This window comes from Drosophila teissieri, chromosome 2L (assembly GCF_016746235.2).
Source record: "Drosophila teissieri strain GT53w chromosome 2L, Prin_Dtei_1.1, whole genome shotgun sequence".
Taxonomy (NCBI): Eukaryota; Metazoa; Arthropoda; class Insecta; order Diptera; family Drosophilidae; genus Drosophila; species Drosophila teissieri.
This window is the reverse complement of record NC_053029.1, coordinates 5,879,856-5,896,144: the sequence shown is the minus strand read 5'-3', so window position 1 is coordinate 5,896,144 and position 16,289 is coordinate 5,879,856. Positions and strand designations below refer to the sequence as shown.

Genomic DNA, 16,289 nt, shown 5'->3' with positions numbered 1-16,289 from the left:
TGGGAAAAAATAATTAACTTTATATGCATGAGCAAATAACAACCTCAGTTATGAGCTAAATGATGATGAAATATTTCTGATGTGAAAACAACCAAAATTAACCATTAAAATTCATTCAATTCAATTCATTTTCAATAAATAAAGAAAAAGTCACAAAACGTTAAAGTCCAAATAAAAATGAAACAAATCGTCGTGCTTTGCATATTCTCACTCTTTGCCAAAGGTAAAATAAATACATTTTTTCCACTTAAAATGTGTTGATCAAAATGCAAGGCTCAAAATATAACGAATATATTTTTTGATACAAATTATTGATCATTTACACATTGGGAAGTGTTGTTATGCAAGGGCAGAGAATTCAAAACCCATGAAATGCAATTGCAGATGCACAAACATTGCTCCTAAGCCAAATGGATTGGAAGAATCTGCGCAACAGTGGAGCCTTGGACCTGAATGTCTTGCGCTGCTTTTTGCGAGACAAAAACTATTGTCCCAGTCCACATATCGATCACCGACTGTATGCTCCGTAAGTTCGATTGGATTGAGCAAGCTAGATATTTTTAAAATCCCAAAGTAATATATCTTTTGGAGGAGAAGGTAGTTTTAGTGGTGAATTTGTATTTTAAATGGTTTTCAAGTCCATAAAAATGTTAAGTCATAAAAATGATTATAATTATATTTTTTTAAAGTACATCCTGAAGATGGATTTCGATGTTTGAAATCAGTATTGTTTATTACAAAAATTTAAGTTAGAGTTAGCAAAGTTTTATTACAATTACATTTTCTCTTTTATTTGCCTATAAATTTAGACAATCATTTATATTTTACCTTTTCTCTTTATGCAAGCCGATTTATGTTCATACTTAAGTCCCTGGCGGGGGAGAAAGTTCCTCAGGTGTTAGGCAACTGGAATTTCTGACTCGGTTAGTGTGTCAACTGCCGAAACACTTGTCGCAGTGCACTTGTGCAACCATAAGGATATTAACCGGCAAAACGCAGGAAAAAAAATAAGAGTGTAATTAATGGGCGGGCAACTCGTTTCTGGAAACCAGCCACTGACCCACTAAGGATGAGATGCTTTTGCCAAAGGAGGCCTGCTTTTTCCACATCGACCACCGATCTTGGCCAGCGATGACATCAATTTCAATGGCCAATGCCAATAAAATGCTTTGTAAATGGCTCCTTGGTATTTGCCCAACCTGTCTGGGCAAGATTACCTCCAACTCTGGAGGCGAGACAAAGTCGCAACTGGTGAAGTCCATTTTCGGAGAGCAGACGGGTAATTGCCGTGGTAACATTTAACAACTGGTGGGATTACATGATGGCCAGCGTTTACGAGGCTCGAGACTGCTGATTGATTGTTGTATAACAGCGGAAAATTACCGGATTGACACCTCCGTTCTGGGAACTCTAAGAAGGCATACAAATTGCCTTCTGCAACTATTTAGTCTCGTTAAGAAATTCTGGAAACCTTTTGGCTTGTAGTTGCGGATATATTTTAACTCATAGCTGTAAAACTCTGGACTTGATCCACTTTAAATGAATTATTTCATGAGCTTGATTTTAATTAATAAATTTTTCAAGATGAACTAAACCTAGGAGTTAGCATACCAAGATCACTTGGTAGTGCTTGCTGCACGAGAGATTTCTACGGTATTATACACACCTGGAATTTCAATCGTTCTAGTTAAATTTAATTGCATCTTTATATGGCCGTATAAGCAGTATTATTTATAAGTTAATTCAGTAATAATTATATATGTTTTTGAATATGATTCCGTTTATTTTCAGCAATGGGCCGCGTCGTGGAATTCCGTTAAATGTCAAGAACCCAATGTCCCTATACAAAGGTGGATTTAGCAAGCACCGCGAAACTGTCTTTATAATTCACGGATTCAATGGAACTGCCATAGATATTCACCTGCAATTTCTTAGGGATGGTGAGTGCATTTATCTATTGTAATATTATAATCGAATAAGCTCAGAGTTCATATGCGATACTTGAATACTCCCCTTTTAGCTTACTTATCGCGCGATTTCAATGTCATCACCGTGGACTGGCGACCTTTGACCCGCTATCCGTGCTACCTCCACTCGCTTATCAACACCAGATTGACGGCGCAGTGCACCGCCCAGATCTACGCTTTCCTCACCCACTACGGAGCTGCTCGAGAGCGGATCACATGCGTGGGTCACTCCCTGGGCGCCCACATCTGCGGCATGATCAGCAACCACCTGACGCGGAAACAACACCGCATCATTGGATTGGATCCCGCACGGCCTCTGATAGAGCGCATGAAGAGCAACAAATTCCGGTTGTCCATCGATGATGCCAACGTCATCCAGGTGATCCACACCAATGCCGGATTCCTGGGCCAGGAGGATAACTCCGGGCACCTCAACTACTGTGTCAACGGTGGACGCATACAGCCTTTCTGCAAAGGAAATCCAATCAGTAAGTCTGGATTAAAGTAGTTTGGCTCCTCATTCTATATATATATTTACAACAGGAAAATCGCGGTGCTCGCACTTCTTGAGCATCTGCTACTTGGCCACAGCCACGTTCAAGCACAAGAAGTTCATGGGAGTTCCGTGTCCCAATGGCTGCCTGAATCTCAGTGGATCCAAGAGGCTGCCAGTAAGCGGAAAGGTGAATCCCTTCGAGTTTGCCTCGCTGATAAGGGAGTACCACGTAGGCAACGACGCCCCCGATGAGTAAGTTTGTAGAAAATCGCAATATACAATTTCAAACCAATTTCCGTTTCCGTTCAGCGCCCGAGGCTGCATTTGCATTGATGTGCCGTATGCCAAGCACTGCCCCTTTACGGACGCGTAGGAGCTGGTCTTCAGTAGGTTGTAATTCTTCTAATAGAGCTGTCGATAATAAATATTATTCAAGGAATATTATTTTTGGGGTCTCTCCTTGGCGGATACAGAACCTGGGCAAAACTTTCGAAACAGCCAAGTGGAGAATGACCTTGCTTTGGCTGACTAAAGAAAACACAAAGAGAAAAGCCGTAATTGAGTTACTCTAAGTTCGTTTGACCATATTTTAGGACAAATAAGGAAATATTTTCGGGACCTTACAATCCTATTACAAGCCGTAATATTATTTTAAATTATAAATATTGATATCAATCAAATTTCGATATAGAAAAATATTAATTATTATTATATCGATTGCATGTTATCGGTTTCTAAAATCATCGCTTTAATCTATGCAGCTGTCTTGTGTTTTTCCATCTCTATGGACATTGTGTATATAAAACAGTTGTTATTGCTCATATCGCAATTTTAACATTTACTGCAAGAAGAAAGTATTTAGTTATTTATATCGTTTGTTTATTTAGAGTGAGTATCTTCCGTGAAACATGAAAAACCATTGAAAAGTGTCTTAACCCGTATAAACCCTATTCTAGTTTGGCCAACAAGAAATTTCCCCAACACATTTTGTAAATCTTCATCTAAAGGTATAATCATGGGTTGCGATGGTGGAACGATTCCCAGGCGCGATGAGCTGGTGCGCGTAAAGCAAAAGCCTGAGCAGGTGAGTCAACTTAATAGGAGCACCTCCAAGCCAGACTAAATCGCAATTCTCCAACCCTACAGAAAGACAAGGATGCGGAGCGGGAGTTCCGTTGGCGTCACTGCACCTTGACCCAGCAGAGTCTGCAGGAGCCGATCGCCATGTGCGGCATGGGCAGGCTCTACTCCAAGCAGAGCGTCATTGAGCGACTGCTGGAGAAGGAGCCCATGCCAGAGACGGCAGCGCACGTGAAGAGCATGAAGGACATTCGCCAGCTTAATCCCACACCCAATCCCGCCTTCACCGAGGAGGACAAAACTGAGGGACTACTGGACACACGACATGCTCCTTACATCTGCAAACTGATTGGCCTGGAAATGTCCGGCAAATTTCGCTTTGTGGCCCTATGGAGCTGCGGATGCGTTATGTCAGAGCGTGCCTTGAAACAGATCAAAGGCAGTGTGGCCAGCACTTGTCCGCTGTGCCAGGCTCCCTACAGCGTCGAGGACGTGGTGGTGCTCAATGGCAACGACGAGGACATGGAGCTCATGCGGGTCAAGATGGAAATGCGTGCAGCCAAACGCAAGTCCTCCAAGAAGGACAAGAAGGGAGCTAAGAAGGTGGAGGTCAAAGCTGAGCCGGCAGAGCCACAGGAGCCAGTTGCATCGTCATCCAAGTCTGCAGCCGTGGAGAAGCCCACTACCAGCACAAAAATCAAGGCGGTTGGCCCGGTCAAACGTCTGGGCGCTGTTAACGCCATGCAGGATCCCGAACTGAAGCGTCTGAAGAGCGACTTCAGCGTGGCCAAGGATCCCAAGGCCAGCGATGTCTACAAATCACTTTTTACCTCCCACAAAACCGAAAAGGACCAAGAGCGCGCCCACTGGGTCACCTACAATCCATTCTACAATTAGTCTATATTTAGTTTAAGTTTGCTCTGTTAGATCAGTCACTTGGGTTCACTTGTCCGTAGCCTGATCGCTAAAACCAAACACACAGTTCAAAAATATACAATCGACAATGTATCGTTCAGCCTACCAAAAAGGTTTCCTTACCGTGCTTTACAGCGTGGGCAGTTCGCCACTGAATAACTGGTCCTCCTATGTGAGTATCTGAAATTCAATGCTCCTGCATCTCTTAGAAAGATTCCTTGTGCAGACAAAAAACGGATACATCAAGCGGATCTACGATGAGGACATCAAGTCGCTGGTGCTCGAGATCATGGGCTCGAATGTGTCCACCACGTTTATACACTGCCCCAGCGAATGCAAGGAGCAGCTGGGCATCAAGCTGCCCTTCCTGGTGCTCCTGATAAAGAACATGCACAAGTACTTCTGCTTCGAAGTTAAGGTTGGTTAAAGTATTCCGAACTCATAGTACTGCAATGTGCTGAAAAAGGATGTATATCCTTCCCAGATTCAAGACGATCAGCGCTTCATGCGCCGCTTCCGAGTGTCCAATTTCCAGAGCAAGACCTCCGTGAAGCCCTTTTGCACGGCCATGCCGATGGGTATGTCACCAGGCTGGAACCAGATCCAGTTCAACCTGGCCGACTTCACGCGACGTGCTTACGGGTCCAATTATCTGGAGACGGTATCCTTGCAGCTGCATGCCAACGTTCGCATCCGGCGCATTTACTTCGCCGATAAGCTCTACACAGAGGCGGAGTTGCCCAACGACTACCGTCTGATGGGCAAGCCGAAGGACCTGAAGAAACCGGAAAAACAGTTCAAGGTGCAGGCTACTGCGCGTCCGCCGTCACCTTTAAACACGGCCCGCGGGGAAGCTGCCCCCTCCAAGGACACGGAACCAGAGCCAACGGATCCAATGAGTGAGGGAGAGCCTGTGCTGCAGAAGTCGCCATCGCCGCCTGTTCCGCAGAAGGCTCCGTCGCCAGCAGCTTCTGCTCCTCCAGAGCCAGCCACCGAGGAACCTGCTCCCCAAACGGAGGCCACTGAAGAGGCCTACTATTAAGTTACGTTTCATAATTGCTTGTTTTTATCATTCTGTTGACACGCGACTGGGAGTGGCACATGTTTTAAATTTCCAGTCATAGCAATCGTAATCCAAAGTGTTGCTTCTTTCATAACGAACTGGGGCATAGGCATTCTAGCTTACTCTCTGTGAACTTGAAATGGATTTCCTCTGGCCATCCATGAAGAACTGATTACGTTTCCTATTGTAGACACACAACTTGCTTTATTTTAACCCTCTTGGACTCGAAACAAAATCTGCTTTGTTACATTGTGAATTTGCTAAAATTATAATGATAATAATTAGGATGATACCGCAGGTGCACTAGCGATAGCCAGCATGTCAGCGTCAATGTTTTTGAGTGCGTTGTGGTACTCGGTGATCTCGAGTGCCTCCCACTCGGCCTTGAAGGCGGCCTTTGGATCCTGGGGCATGGTCATGGCGGCGCCCGTCATGGCATCCGCCTGTGCCTGCGTCTGGTCGGCATGGTTGTTCTCACCAAGGACCAGTGTGTAGATGGAGCGCAGGCCGAACACGTTGAGGAAGTACCAAGAGGCAGAGGAGACCCAGGCGGCGTCCAGCGAGGCCAGCTCCACTCCACGCTGGAGCATGGGCTTAAAGCGCAGGGTCAAGGGGAAGGGTACCTTTGTGGTGACGAAGCCCGAAAACATCCAGTTGATCCAGCCACCTATCACGACCATGGGCAGCACGTTAATAAAGTTGCCCTTGACCATGTCGGTGAGCATGGCGGATGAGTTCTGGGCCACAGGCGCCCGTTTCTGTGTCTTGAAGTAGCCGGTCTCCTCGTTGTTAAAGTAGTTTTTTCGCATGGAGAAGCTCTGGGCACTCAGATATTTGCCGTTCTCGCGGAGCAGCCGTGCCCGGATCATCGCCTGGCTGTGAATGGAAGGTAGGTGTCACTTAAAGGTGCCTCAACGCCCTTTGCTCCCTCACCTGTCCTGGATCTGGGTGATCTCGGCCTTCTTCTGCGTGGATATCAGTATGGAGACGTAGTGGCGCACAATGCCCACCAGGAAAGTGATCAGCACGATGGGCAGGAACACCCACACGCGGATGTCCGGATCAATCAGCAGTTCCGTCATATTTTAATTGATCTGTGAGATTTTCCTGTTTTACGGCCCAATTTTCACCCAATTGGCTCAATTGGATTGGGGATGACAGTCGATTATTTACCCGATAAATGTGACATGTTTCGATAGTAACTTTCGAGACAGTGCATTCGTCGATAACTTATTTCACTTTTTAAAACATACAAAAAGACATTACTTTTTAATTAGACATATTAAATGAATCAATTCATTTTATTACATACGGCTTGTACCAATTCCAAAATATAAGGTTGTCAAATATCTCCCTTCCGCCTACATAATTTGAAAGGTCTTGACATAACCTACAAAACGACGCTATGCATGATTAGTTTGGATATTGCGTTCAACAGTTATAGACATGTAAACATGGAGTTCACGAACGCCGAAATTCGCGCTATTTTAAAGTTTTCCTTTGTTAAAGGCAAATCCGCTAGAGAAACGTTCCGTGAGATTAATGGTGTTTTGGGGGATGGTACTCTATCACTTCGAACCGCGGAGGAATGGTTTCGACGATTCAGAGCCGGTGAAAACGATACCATGGATAAGCCAGCCGGCGGAAGACCTGTGACGACAAATACCGATCAAATCATGGAATACATCGAGTTAGACCGGCATGTGGCATCTCGTGACATCGCCCAGGAGATGGGAGTTAGTCACCAAACCATTTTAAACCATCTGCAGAAGGCTGGATACAAAAAAAAGCTTGATGTTTGGGTGCCGCATGATTTGACGCAAAAAATCCTTCTGGACCGAATCAACGCCTGCGATATGCTGCTGAAACGGAACGAACTCGACCCATTCTTGAAGCGGATGGTGACTGGCGACGAAAAATGGATCACATACGACAATATCAAGCGAAAACGGTCGTGCTCGAAGGCCGGTGAATCGTCCCAAACAGTGGCCAAGCCGGGATTGACGGCCAAGAAGGTTTTGCTGTGTGTTTGGTGGGATTGGAAGGGAATCATCCACTATGAGCTGCTCCCATATGGCCAGACGCTTAATTCTACCATCTACTGCGAACAACTGGACCGCTTGAAGCAGGCGATCGACCAGAAGCGTCCAGAATTGGCCAACAGGAAGGGTGTAGTGTTCCACCAGGACAACGCCAGACTACACACTTCGTTGATGACTCGTCAGAAGCTACGGGAGCTCGGATGGGAGGTTTTATCGCATCCACCATATAGCCCGGACATAGCGCCAAGTGATTACCACCTGTTCCTGTCCATGGCGAATGCCCTTGGTGGTGTAAAGTTGAACTCAAAAGAGGCTTGTGAAAAGTGGCTGTCCGAGTTCTTCGCAAATAAGGAGGGGGGCTTCTACGAGGGAGGTATTATGAAGTTGCCGTCTAGATGGAAACAGATTATCGAACAAAACGGCGCATATTTGAACTGAATCCGATCACTGTAACACTTTTTATAAAGCATTGAATAAAGAGCAAAAAAGCGGAAGGGAGATATTTGACAACCTTATATTATAATTCAAAGAAGTTAATTATGTATTGTATTGACAACGCTTACGAAATAATAACTGGGAATACCCCAATTATGTGAACAAATCACTGGAATTCGATACATCAGGTTTAACTTTAAATTATCGATGCCCGATATGCATGTGGCAACTCTGTAGACCGAGAATGTAAATTTTGATCGAAACGAATTTGTTGGACTGCAGCAAAGACGCCAAGCAAAAATCTAGATTTGCTAAACACCAGGAAGACATTGCCATGGAGGCCAAGACCGACGCAGCCATCTCACCGGCGCCCACACCAAATCCACCGGCAGAAACTGGCAAGGAGCCAAATGCGAGCAGCAATGCACAGGCCAACCCGACCGCTCCGCCGGGAGCGCCTGCATCCGGAGCCACTGCCGTAGGTCAGTCCACGAATCCAGTGGCCCAGCAAGTGCAGCAACCGGCGGTGGCCAAGAAGCCCAGTAACGAGACAAACAACATGCCCACGCGACAGTACCTCGACCAGACGGTGGCGCCAGTTCTGCTCCACGGAATGCAGGCACTCGCTCGCGAACGGCCCACAGATCCCATCCAGTTCCTGGCCTCCTACCTGCTGAAGCATAGCAACGGGTGCGACGAGAACAATGCCGCTGCTGTGGACAACAACTCCTAAACCCTCCATCTACCTCCCATTTTCTCCCCTCCTTAGTTGTATAAGTGAACAGTGAATAAATAATAAACGTTTAAAGTTAGAATGTAATCGCAAAACACACAATGTACTAGGATTGCTAAATTGTAATAGGATAGCCCCAGGGGTCCAGTTTCGAATTGAGCAGCTCCAGGGAGGCGTCGGCGATCTTGGCCAGAAGCTCTGCCAGCTTGTGCTTCGTATAGACTTTGTACAACTGCCGGTTCTCGCTGGAGATCTCATCTGCTAGACGCACGCAGCCCGCAAAGTCTCCAGTCTTGAACATCACTTCGTTCAGGAGCAGGGCGATCTCGGGAATGCAGATAGAGCGTAGTTTCTCCATCTGCAATAGGCGGTGATCCCAGTTCAGCTGCACGGCGTTCTCGGGCTGCTTGGCGATGAACGGATCCACCAGCCAACCCTTCTCCGGAAACATGAGCACATTGTACAGGGTTTCGATGCTTTCTGCAAGGAAAGTACGCGTGTTAGTTTCCCAAAGATAAAATGAATAGGAATCCAATTCACTTACGCTTGGCTTGCTCCTTAACCTTGTGCTCCCAGCGCACGACTTCCGATCGGTGGGCCTGCTCCTTGCGCTCACTGGCCATGCGCTCCGTAAAGTTGTCCTGGGAGGAAGCGGTGTTGGCAGCCTGCGGCTTCTTAGGCTTGTTCTGCTGCAGGCGGTTCCATTCGACGAAGCTGTCGACGCCCGAGAGATAAACCTTGTAGCAGAGATACTCCTTCAAGCAGCACTCTTCACGCGGCGGTATGTTGTCCACCGAGCTGTACAAGTTGACTATTTGCTGCACTATGTCGGCCGGGACCATGCGGAACGTCTGGCGCATGCACTCCATCTTACTGCAGGCCAGATAGGTGCGTATCATGGCATTGGCCTGCCACAGCAACTCACCGCGCTGCTCCGGCAAGTGGATTAGCCACTCCAAAGCTGAGATCTTGCGCTGATCGGCCGCAGAGATCTCGCCCGAGTGCGGCTCACCGAATTCCCCGTGTGCTTGATGTGCGAGGCGAATGTTTTCCACGGTGATGCGCGTAATCTGTTCCACATCCAAGCCTGCTTGCAAGGCGGCATCCAGGGCTAGCTCCCGTTGGCGCTTCTGCTCGACTTGCTCCAGAAACCGCGAGTACAGCTTCACCTGCAGCGGATTCGAAAGAGATGCGGCATAGTAAGCAATTAGCTGGGGCTCGCCCCTGGCAATCAAGGCCTCCACATATGCGGCAATGATCTTCTCCGCCTGCCGCTCCTGCTCCACACGACCGATTTGGCGCAGAAACAACACAATGTGGGCCATAAAGCGCAGTTGGTGGGGCGATTGCTGGCCGGCATCCTTCTCCACCCAGCGCACCATGTGTTGCAGCAGCTCGCCGCATGTATCCAAGATTAAATGGCGCTGGATAATGCCCAGTTGACCCTGGGCGAAGTCCCGCACCGACGCATCCTTGGCAACGTTCAGCTCGTCGAAAATCTGCTCCATTGTCATCTTGCCGTTCCAGTACTCATCCGGCATCGGCTGGTAGCGCTTCAGGCAGCAGCCACGTATCTCCGACTCCACACGTATGTCGATCTGCACCTTCAGGTGGGCCCACAGCAGATCGTGCCAGTTGCTGTGCAGAAGGGTTTTCAGGGAGCCCAGGTGGCCGGAAAAGACGCCCGCCGTCGCCCGGCTGTACTCATCATAGTTCTTGGAATCGGCCAGCATCCAGGCGCACCGCTTCCAGATATCCCTCCTGGGATTGCCCTCGATGGGCAGCTTTTCGTGGACCGCTGAAACATTCTGCTCGAAGTTTGGATCCTCGTGGAGACGCCAACCCTCAAGAATTGCCGCCCGCCAGGTCTGTCCGTAGTGCTTACACAGCTTGAGGCCATCGTCGACGCGTCCCGAGCGAATAGATGCGAAGATGGCGCGGGACAAGCGCAGGTTGTCCTCCTCGTCGAGGGCGTGCAGCGGTTGTTTCTCGCGTACGGGAGCATCCGGATCCAGGCGCGATACAATCTCATGGCCCTTGCCGAAGGCGGCGCCCTGCAGGTTCTCCAGCTGGAAGAGCGTGTTCTCCCAGGCCATCATGCGATCGTGGCAGTGGAGTGGGTTCTGTTGCTCCCCCTGGTCGTAGCACGCCTCCAGCCAGTCCACCACCAGCTGGTACTCACGTAGAGTGGCATTGATGGTGTACAGCTGCTGTATGACCTCCTTCTCGCTGCCGCCAAGTGTAGGGCCATCCTGCATCTCATCATCCGCCTGGGTGTCCGTCTGCAGCAGGATGCGGTCGTAGAAGAGGGCATGCAGCAAACGCCACGTGTATATCTCCTGCCGCAGCCAAGTGAGCATGGCCTCGCGCTGTCGCGCGCCCTGTTCCCCGCCCATGCCGCGCTCGATCTCCAGCTCCAGTTGCTCCACCACGCCGCGACAGACGTGTGTCAGCGCTTGGATCACCTCGAAGGCCTCCTGTCCGCCGCCCTGGGCCTGCAGCACGTCGAAGAACTGCGGGAACAGCACGTCCACGCGGCTTTTGCCGCGATCTAGATCGTCGCCGGTGTCCTCCACCAGCGATCGATCCTCCTGGGCCGCGTTGCTCTGCTCGAGGATGAGCAGCGAGTGCGACAGGTTCTGAGGCGCCATGGAGCTGTTGAGGGTGGTGCGCAGCAGGCCACTGCGGTTGCTCATCGGGAATGGGCTGTCGGGCATGGCTGCACTGTGCGTTTCCTGGCTATCTGCTACTGGACATCAATTCAATCAATTAAAACAAAACAGAAATTCACGCGCTGTCCGCTAAAAATGCCGGGACCGTTTAGTGTTACCAGATGCTGGAAGACCGCAACTCCGTGAATGCGTTCCACATTCGCGTAACAGAATCGTACCAGAATACGTATTTGAATCCATACCGAAATCACGTAACAGAACTTCATAGCGATATCACGTAACAGAATTCCAAGTAAATAAATTCCGTACTAGAAACCAAGCTCCCAAATTCAAAAGGCATATTAAATATTAAGGATTACCAAGCAGCTTTATTAAAAAAGTGCAGGAATGGCACATTCAACTACTTAATGTTGACTGTGTACAAATAAATGCCGATGATCAGGCCGTAGAGACCAAGCACCTCGGCGAAAATGAGGATCAGGATCATGCCGATGAAGAGCCGTGGCTGCAGCGCAATGTGGCGCACACCCACTTCACCGACCTCACCCACCGCATAGCCGGCGGCCAGGCCAGAGAATCCCACCGAGAGTCCGGCGGCCAGGTGCACATAGCCGGTGGGCAGCGAGTAGTTGGGCGCTGGTGCCAGTTCGCCAGACAGCAGCACGGATACCACCAGACCGTATATGGCAATGATGCCCGCCATGACCACCGGAATGATTGACTTCATCACCAGTTCCGGACGCATCACCGCCGTGGCGGCGATCCCGGTTCCGGACACAGCAGTTCCGTATGCCGCTCCAGCCGCGGTCAGCACACTGGAGAACACCACGCCCATCACTCCATAGAACGGCGAGTACGGCGGATAGCGGTCCAGCGACCGAGGCGACACACTTGATTCCTTCAGATTCAGACTTTCGATCAGCTGCGGCACGTCCAGCGATCTCGATCCGTTCCAAGCTGACGGAAAGTTGTCCATTTCCGGTTTGCTACTTGCTGATGATGTATTTACTTGCGTAGAAAAAAAGGAACGCTCTACGTTGGTTGCTTTCCGGGTTTTCTGGCTTGCTAGTCTGACTAGCCTGTAGTTTGGCATGAATACAAATCCAATGGAAACGAGATCAGCAGAGGAAAAGTGAGCAAGCAGTTAACTTGAATTAAAAAACATTTAATTTAATTTGTATGGCATCTAGTTAAGGAATAGGCAAAGTAGCTAATTTAAACCTTTTTTTTTGAGTAAAAACATGCATATATAATTTCTATTGCTTAGGTTATGGATTTCGAATGTTATTGAATGCTTAAATCCATGGAGAAATTTAAAAATCTGATTCGATTTGAATTTGAATCAGCGCGGCTCATCGCCGTCATGCAGGCGACATGCACGAAGCGCTTGCATGACGATATGCTGCCGTCCGACCGTGCAGAGGCCGCCCAACATAAAACATTTTTCTTTTATTTCTTGTATTTGTTGTATTTGCACGACAGAGACGCTTGTAATTGCGATTTTCCGATTTCCCGATTTTGTCACTTGGCGCACTGGCGACTGGGCGATGCGCTGCTACCGCTCAATGTGCAGCTCCTGGCAGCTAATAAGCTAACTGGCCGAAAGACGGGATGCGAGTCCAGCCGAGTAGATTCCAACCAACTGAGATTCAAAAACAGGAAGCAACTCTTTCCTTTCTACTTGGTCGCGCATAAAATGGAACGCAGTGGACGAATGTCGAGAGCCCTGAGAGAAACACAAAAGCACGGAACCTGAGCAACACACCAGTGATATAATAGTAGTCTACGGAACCCCCCGATCCACGGTACATCGCATCCAATCTCACCCAAGGTACGGCATTGATTTTTCTCCCCGCAAACGCGCATTTTTAATATAGAGAAAAAATGTTGATACGCTCGTTGCTTGTTTTTTGTTTTGTTTGTGCTTCTTGTTGCTTGACTGGCACAGCCTTTTGGCAAGATGGCCGTGCAGCTGGAACAGAGCTACCACCACCTGCCCCTCACGATCACGCCGATCCTGCAGCAGACGCACATCCTGCAGCAGGCGCCCAATCCCCCGCAGCAGACGCAGCCGCAGCTGCCGAAGCCGCCGGATCTCACCTTCCACTGCATGTGCTGTGCGGAGTTCTTCGTCCATCCGCTGGCCCTGTACCAGCACATGAACACCCTGCACCCCAACGAGCCGAGCAATGGACAGCAGGAGCAGGAGAGCCCGGGCGACGAGGGCGAGGACTACAGCTGGATCTTCGAGCCGGTGTGCGAGCTGGCGGAGGATGGCAGCGACTCCTCGGATGGGAGCGATTCCTCGGGCTCCGACAGCTCCTCCACATCGGACGACGATGACGACGACGACGACGACAGCAGCTCCAGTTCGAGTTCCAGCAACTCGAGTTCATCGAGCAGCTCGGTGCCGACCACCAGCAACTCCAACTCCAACACCCAGCAGAGCCAGGAATCAGCGCAGCCACTGCGCGGCCTGGTGGCCGGACCCGGCTACAATGAGTTCCAGCTGCAGATGGCGGATCCGCGCGAGTCCACCTCCATATTCATGGTGCAGCCGACCGTGAGCCTCACGCCCTTGCAGCAGCTGCTACCACCTGCACCCACTGCTAGCCTGGGACTCTCCCTGCAATCGACGCCCATCAAGCGGCGGCGTGGAAGGCGGAGCAACATCGGTGCGCCAGTGCTGGATCCAGCGCTGAATGGCAACCAGAAGTGCTTCCAGTGCACCCACTGCGAGGCCAGCTTTCCCAACGCCGGCGATCTGTCCAAGCACGTGCGCTCGCACATCACCAACAAGCCGTTCCAGTGCTCCATCTGCCAGAAGACCTTCACGCACATCGGCAGCCTGAACACGCACATCCGCATCCACAGCGGCGAGAAGCCGTACAAGTGCGAGCTCTGCCCCAAGGCCTTCACGCAGTCCAGCAGCCTGATGGTGCACATGCGTTCCCATTCGGTGCGCAAGCCGCATCAGTGCGTGCAGTGCGACAAGGGATTCATCAACTACAGCTCGCTGCTGCTGCACCAGAAGACGCACATCGCGCCCACGGAGACGTTCATCTGTCCGGAGTGCGAGCGGGAGTTCAAGGCGGAGGCGCTGCTCGACGAGCACATGCGCATGCACACGCAGGAGCTGGTTTACCAGTGCGCCATCTGCCGCGAGGCCTTCCGCGCCAGCTCGGAGCTGGTGCAGCACATGAAGAACCACATGGGCGAGAAGCCCTTCACCTGCTCCCTGTGCGACCGCTCGTTCACGCAGTCGGGCAGCCTAAACATCCACATGCGCATCCACACCGGCGAAAAGCCGTTCCAGTGCAAGCTGTGCGACAAGTGCTTCACCCAGGCCTCCAGCCTGAGTGTCCACATGAAGATCCATGCGGGCGAGAAGCCCTACCCGTGCCCCATATGCGGCAAGTCCTACAGCCAGCAGGCGTACCTCAACAAGCACATTCAGGCGCACCAGATGGCTTCGGCCACCTCCGCTTCCTCGTCTCCTGGCTTGCTGCTCGCCAAGCAGCCGCACGAAACGCTCGTTTGCATTGTCTGCGGCTCGCTGCATGCGGATGCCAATGCGCTGGCAAACCATGTGCACACCCAGCATGCAGCGCTCCTGGACACGATGAAGCACTCCGGCATGAACACGGCGCAGGGCGGAGCGGTTTCAGAGGGCAGGTGCAGTGCGGAGGAGCAGCAGGCCTATATGGAGCGGGTCCAGTGCGTCTTGCAGCAGATGAACCATCAGCAACAGCAGCAGCCACAGCAGCAGCAGCATCCGCAAGTACAGCAGCAGATGCAGCTGCCCCAGCAGCCCAAGTTGCCGGCCATGGACTCCACCGGCGAGGACGAAGAAGAACCCGACGAAGCGGAGGAACCACCGGATGAGGACGAGGAGGAGGAAGATGAGCCAGAGCAGGCGGCAGCGGTGAAAACTGAAGTGCTGGAAGCAGAGGACCCACTCACCGATCCGGGCTATCCCATTCTGGGGCTCCAGGAGGAGCAACTCCTGCTGGACTCGGACATGTACTACGAGGACTTCGCCGACATGGACGTGGGCTGTCAGGAGGAGGTGTTTGGCGACTTTGTCGTCAACGAGGAGGAGGTGTATACCGATGCGCTCATCTAGATCTAAGCACTATGATTTGGCCATAGTTTACGAAAGTAATTCATATTTACATTGAACGGCACGACAGTTCTTAACTACGTTTGGGTCACAAAATGTGCTGACCGCACTTTTTTATACAACTAGTTTTGTGTGAAAGCAAAACAAGTCGTTGGGTATTACGAGAATGGTTTTTTACCGGAAAAAACAGAAGAGAACTCGTCGTGGGAGTTCCGAAAAGTACTTAACTCACAGTTATCGTTGTTAGGTTACCACGTACGATTGCCGGAGCACACAACAAATCTTCAAAGTTTCAACTCGGTCCGCGAGAGATCAGAACCCTTCTTTTTTTTTAACTAATCATAAGATCAAACGCGATTTTGTGAGCATTCCCAGTACAACTTGTTGCGCATTGCGGGCAACCAAAGCGAAATTCCAGTTTTGTATCTCATATCACACAAAGCCCACACGACAAAAGATTATCCAAGAAATGGACGTATTGTATTTGCACATTGTCTTATAAAGATATTACATTTTGTTAGTATTAAGCCCTACTTTACGCTGCTCATTTTACATCCCAAGGGATATACCCTTACCCCAGTTGGATCTACAACGACTCCAACTATTCCACGTCGCGTATTTCCCAGAATCGCCTGAAGAGATTACATTAATCGTTATATTTAAGCACCCAGTCTTTTCTTTTGGGTGGCGCAGTCGATTGAAACTCTGGTCAAGGGTGCAGATCCAAATGGTTTCTAGTGTGCATCGATCAATACTCTTAGTA

General features: G+C 49.9%; 8 protein-coding genes across 8 annotated transcripts; 5 read left to right on the top strand and 3 right to left on the bottom strand.

The window, feature by feature from the left end:
- Window positions 1-410: 410 nt before the first annotated feature.
- On the top strand, window positions 411-2,866 carry LOC122611887 (phospholipase A1). The gene is made up of 5 exons (XM_043785268.1): window positions 411-526; window positions 1,792-1,940; window positions 2,021-2,455; window positions 2,511-2,715; window positions 2,773-2,866. Exons 1-5 carry the CDS (start codon window positions 411-413, stop codon window positions 2,834-2,836), a joined length of 969 nt encoding a protein of 322 aa, XP_043641203.1. The 3' UTR covers window positions 2,837-2,866.
- A 376-nt stretch (window positions 2,867-3,242) lies between these two features.
- LOC122614583 (replication termination factor 2) lies at window positions 3,243-4,630 on the top strand. Its single transcript, XM_043789173.1, has 3 exons — window positions 3,243-3,351; window positions 3,420-3,547; window positions 3,610-4,630. Exons 2-3 carry the CDS (start codon window positions 3,479-3,481, stop codon window positions 4,438-4,440), a joined length of 900 nt encoding a protein of 299 aa, XP_043645108.1. The 5' UTR covers window positions 3,243-3,351; window positions 3,420-3,478; the 3' UTR covers window positions 4,441-4,630.
- LOC122614584 (cilia- and flagella-associated protein 20) lies at window positions 4,462-5,591 on the top strand. The gene is made up of 3 exons (XM_043789189.1): window positions 4,462-4,630; window positions 4,685-4,876; window positions 4,943-5,591. The coding sequence occupies exons 1-3, from the start codon at window positions 4,547-4,549 to the stop codon at window positions 5,498-5,500; spliced, it is 834 nt and encodes a 277-aa protein (XP_043645124.1). The 5' UTR covers window positions 4,462-4,546; the 3' UTR covers window positions 5,501-5,591.
- Window positions 5,592-5,705: 114 nt separating this feature from the next.
- LOC122614591 (ER membrane protein complex subunit 3) lies at window positions 5,706-6,713 on the bottom strand. Its single transcript, XM_043789199.1, has 2 exons — window positions 6,455-6,713; window positions 5,706-6,397 (listed from the first exon to the last, which is right to left on the bottom strand). The coding sequence occupies exons 1-2, from the start codon at window positions 6,601-6,603 to the stop codon at window positions 5,803-5,805; spliced, it is 744 nt and encodes a 247-aa protein (XP_043645134.1). The 5' UTR covers window positions 6,604-6,713; the 3' UTR covers window positions 5,706-5,802.
- A 1,508-nt stretch (window positions 6,714-8,221) lies between these two features.
- Window positions 8,222-8,826, top strand: LOC122613837 (protein dpy-30 homolog). Its single transcript, XM_043788240.1, has one exon. The coding sequence runs from the start codon at window positions 8,333-8,335 to the stop codon at window positions 8,729-8,731; it is 399 nt and encodes a 132-aa protein (XP_043644175.1). The 5' UTR covers window positions 8,222-8,332; the 3' UTR covers window positions 8,732-8,826.
- Window positions 8,795-11,574, bottom strand: LOC122613828 (nuclear pore complex protein Nup107). The gene is made up of 2 exons (XM_043788228.1): window positions 9,276-11,574; window positions 8,795-9,211 (listed from the first exon to the last, which is right to left on the bottom strand). Exons 1-2 carry the CDS (start codon window positions 11,446-11,448, stop codon window positions 8,847-8,849), a joined length of 2,538 nt encoding a protein of 845 aa, XP_043644163.1. The 5' UTR covers window positions 11,449-11,574; the 3' UTR covers window positions 8,795-8,846.
- A 214-nt stretch (window positions 11,575-11,788) lies between these two features.
- On the bottom strand, window positions 11,789-12,504 carry LOC122625638 (V-type proton ATPase 16 kDa proteolipid subunit). The gene has a single exon (XM_043805740.1). The coding sequence runs from the start codon at window positions 12,494-12,496 to the stop codon at window positions 11,804-11,806; it is 693 nt and encodes a 230-aa protein (XP_043661675.1). The 5' UTR covers window positions 12,497-12,504; the 3' UTR covers window positions 11,789-11,803.
- Window positions 12,505-12,849: 345 nt separating this feature from the next.
- Window positions 12,850-16,189, top strand: LOC122625179 (zinc finger protein 184). Its single transcript, XM_043805148.1, has 2 exons — window positions 12,850-13,234; window positions 13,352-16,189. Exon 2 carries the CDS (start codon window positions 13,364-13,366, stop codon window positions 15,527-15,529), a length of 2,166 nt encoding a protein of 721 aa, XP_043661083.1. The 5' UTR covers window positions 12,850-13,234; window positions 13,352-13,363; the 3' UTR covers window positions 15,530-16,189.
- Window positions 16,190-16,289: the final 100 nt, after the last annotated feature.

Coding starts and splice junctions, on each gene's coding strand:
- LOC122625179 (XM_043805148.1), top strand. CDS start 13,364: ATGGCCGTGCAGCTGGAACAGAGCTACCACCACCTGCCCCTCACGATC.
- LOC122613828 (XM_043788228.1), bottom strand. CDS start 11,448: ATGCCCGACAGCCCATTCCCGATGAGCAACCGCAGTGGCCTGCTGCGC. Junction 9,212..9,275: donor GGTTAAGGAGCAAGCCAAGC/GTAAGTGAATTG, acceptor CTTTCCTTGCAG/AAAGCATCGAAACCCTGTAC.
- LOC122625638 (XM_043805740.1), bottom strand. CDS start 12,496: ATGCCAAACTACAGGCTAGTCAGACTAGCAAGCCAGAAAACCCGGAAA.
- LOC122614584 (XM_043789189.1), top strand. CDS start 4,547: ATGTATCGTTCAGCCTACCAAAAAGGTTTCCTTACCGTGCTTTACAGC. Junction 4,631..4,684: donor TGAATAACTGGTCCTCCTAT/GTGAGTATCTGA, acceptor TTCCTTGTGCAG/ACAAAAAACGGATACATCAA. Junction 4,877..4,942: donor ACTTCTGCTTCGAAGTTAAG/GTTGGTTAAAGT, acceptor TATCCTTCCCAG/ATTCAAGACGATCAGCGCTT.
- LOC122614591 (XM_043789199.1), bottom strand. CDS start 6,603: ATGACGGAACTGCTGATTGATCCGGACATCCGCGTGTGGGTGTTCCTG. Junction 6,398..6,454: donor ATCACCCAGATCCAGGACAG/GTGAGGGAGCAA, acceptor TTCCATTCACAG/CCAGGCGATGATCCGGGCAC.
- LOC122613837 (XM_043788240.1), top strand. CDS start 8,333: ATGGAGGCCAAGACCGACGCAGCCATCTCACCGGCGCCCACACCAAAT.
- LOC122614583 (XM_043789173.1), top strand. CDS start 3,479: ATGGGTTGCGATGGTGGAACGATTCCCAGGCGCGATGAGCTGGTGCGC. Junction 3,548..3,609: donor TAAAGCAAAAGCCTGAGCAG/GTGAGTCAACTT, acceptor CCAACCCTACAG/AAAGACAAGGATGCGGAGCG.
- LOC122611887 (XM_043785268.1), top strand. CDS start 411: ATGGATTGGAAGAATCTGCGCAACAGTGGAGCCTTGGACCTGAATGTC. Junction 2,456..2,510: donor CTGCAAAGGAAATCCAATCA/GTAAGTCTGGAT, acceptor TATTTACAACAG/GAAAATCGCGGTGCTCGCAC. Junction 2,716..2,772: donor GGCAACGACGCCCCCGATGA/GTAAGTTTGTAG, acceptor GTTTCCGTTCAG/CGCCCGAGGCTGCATTTGCA.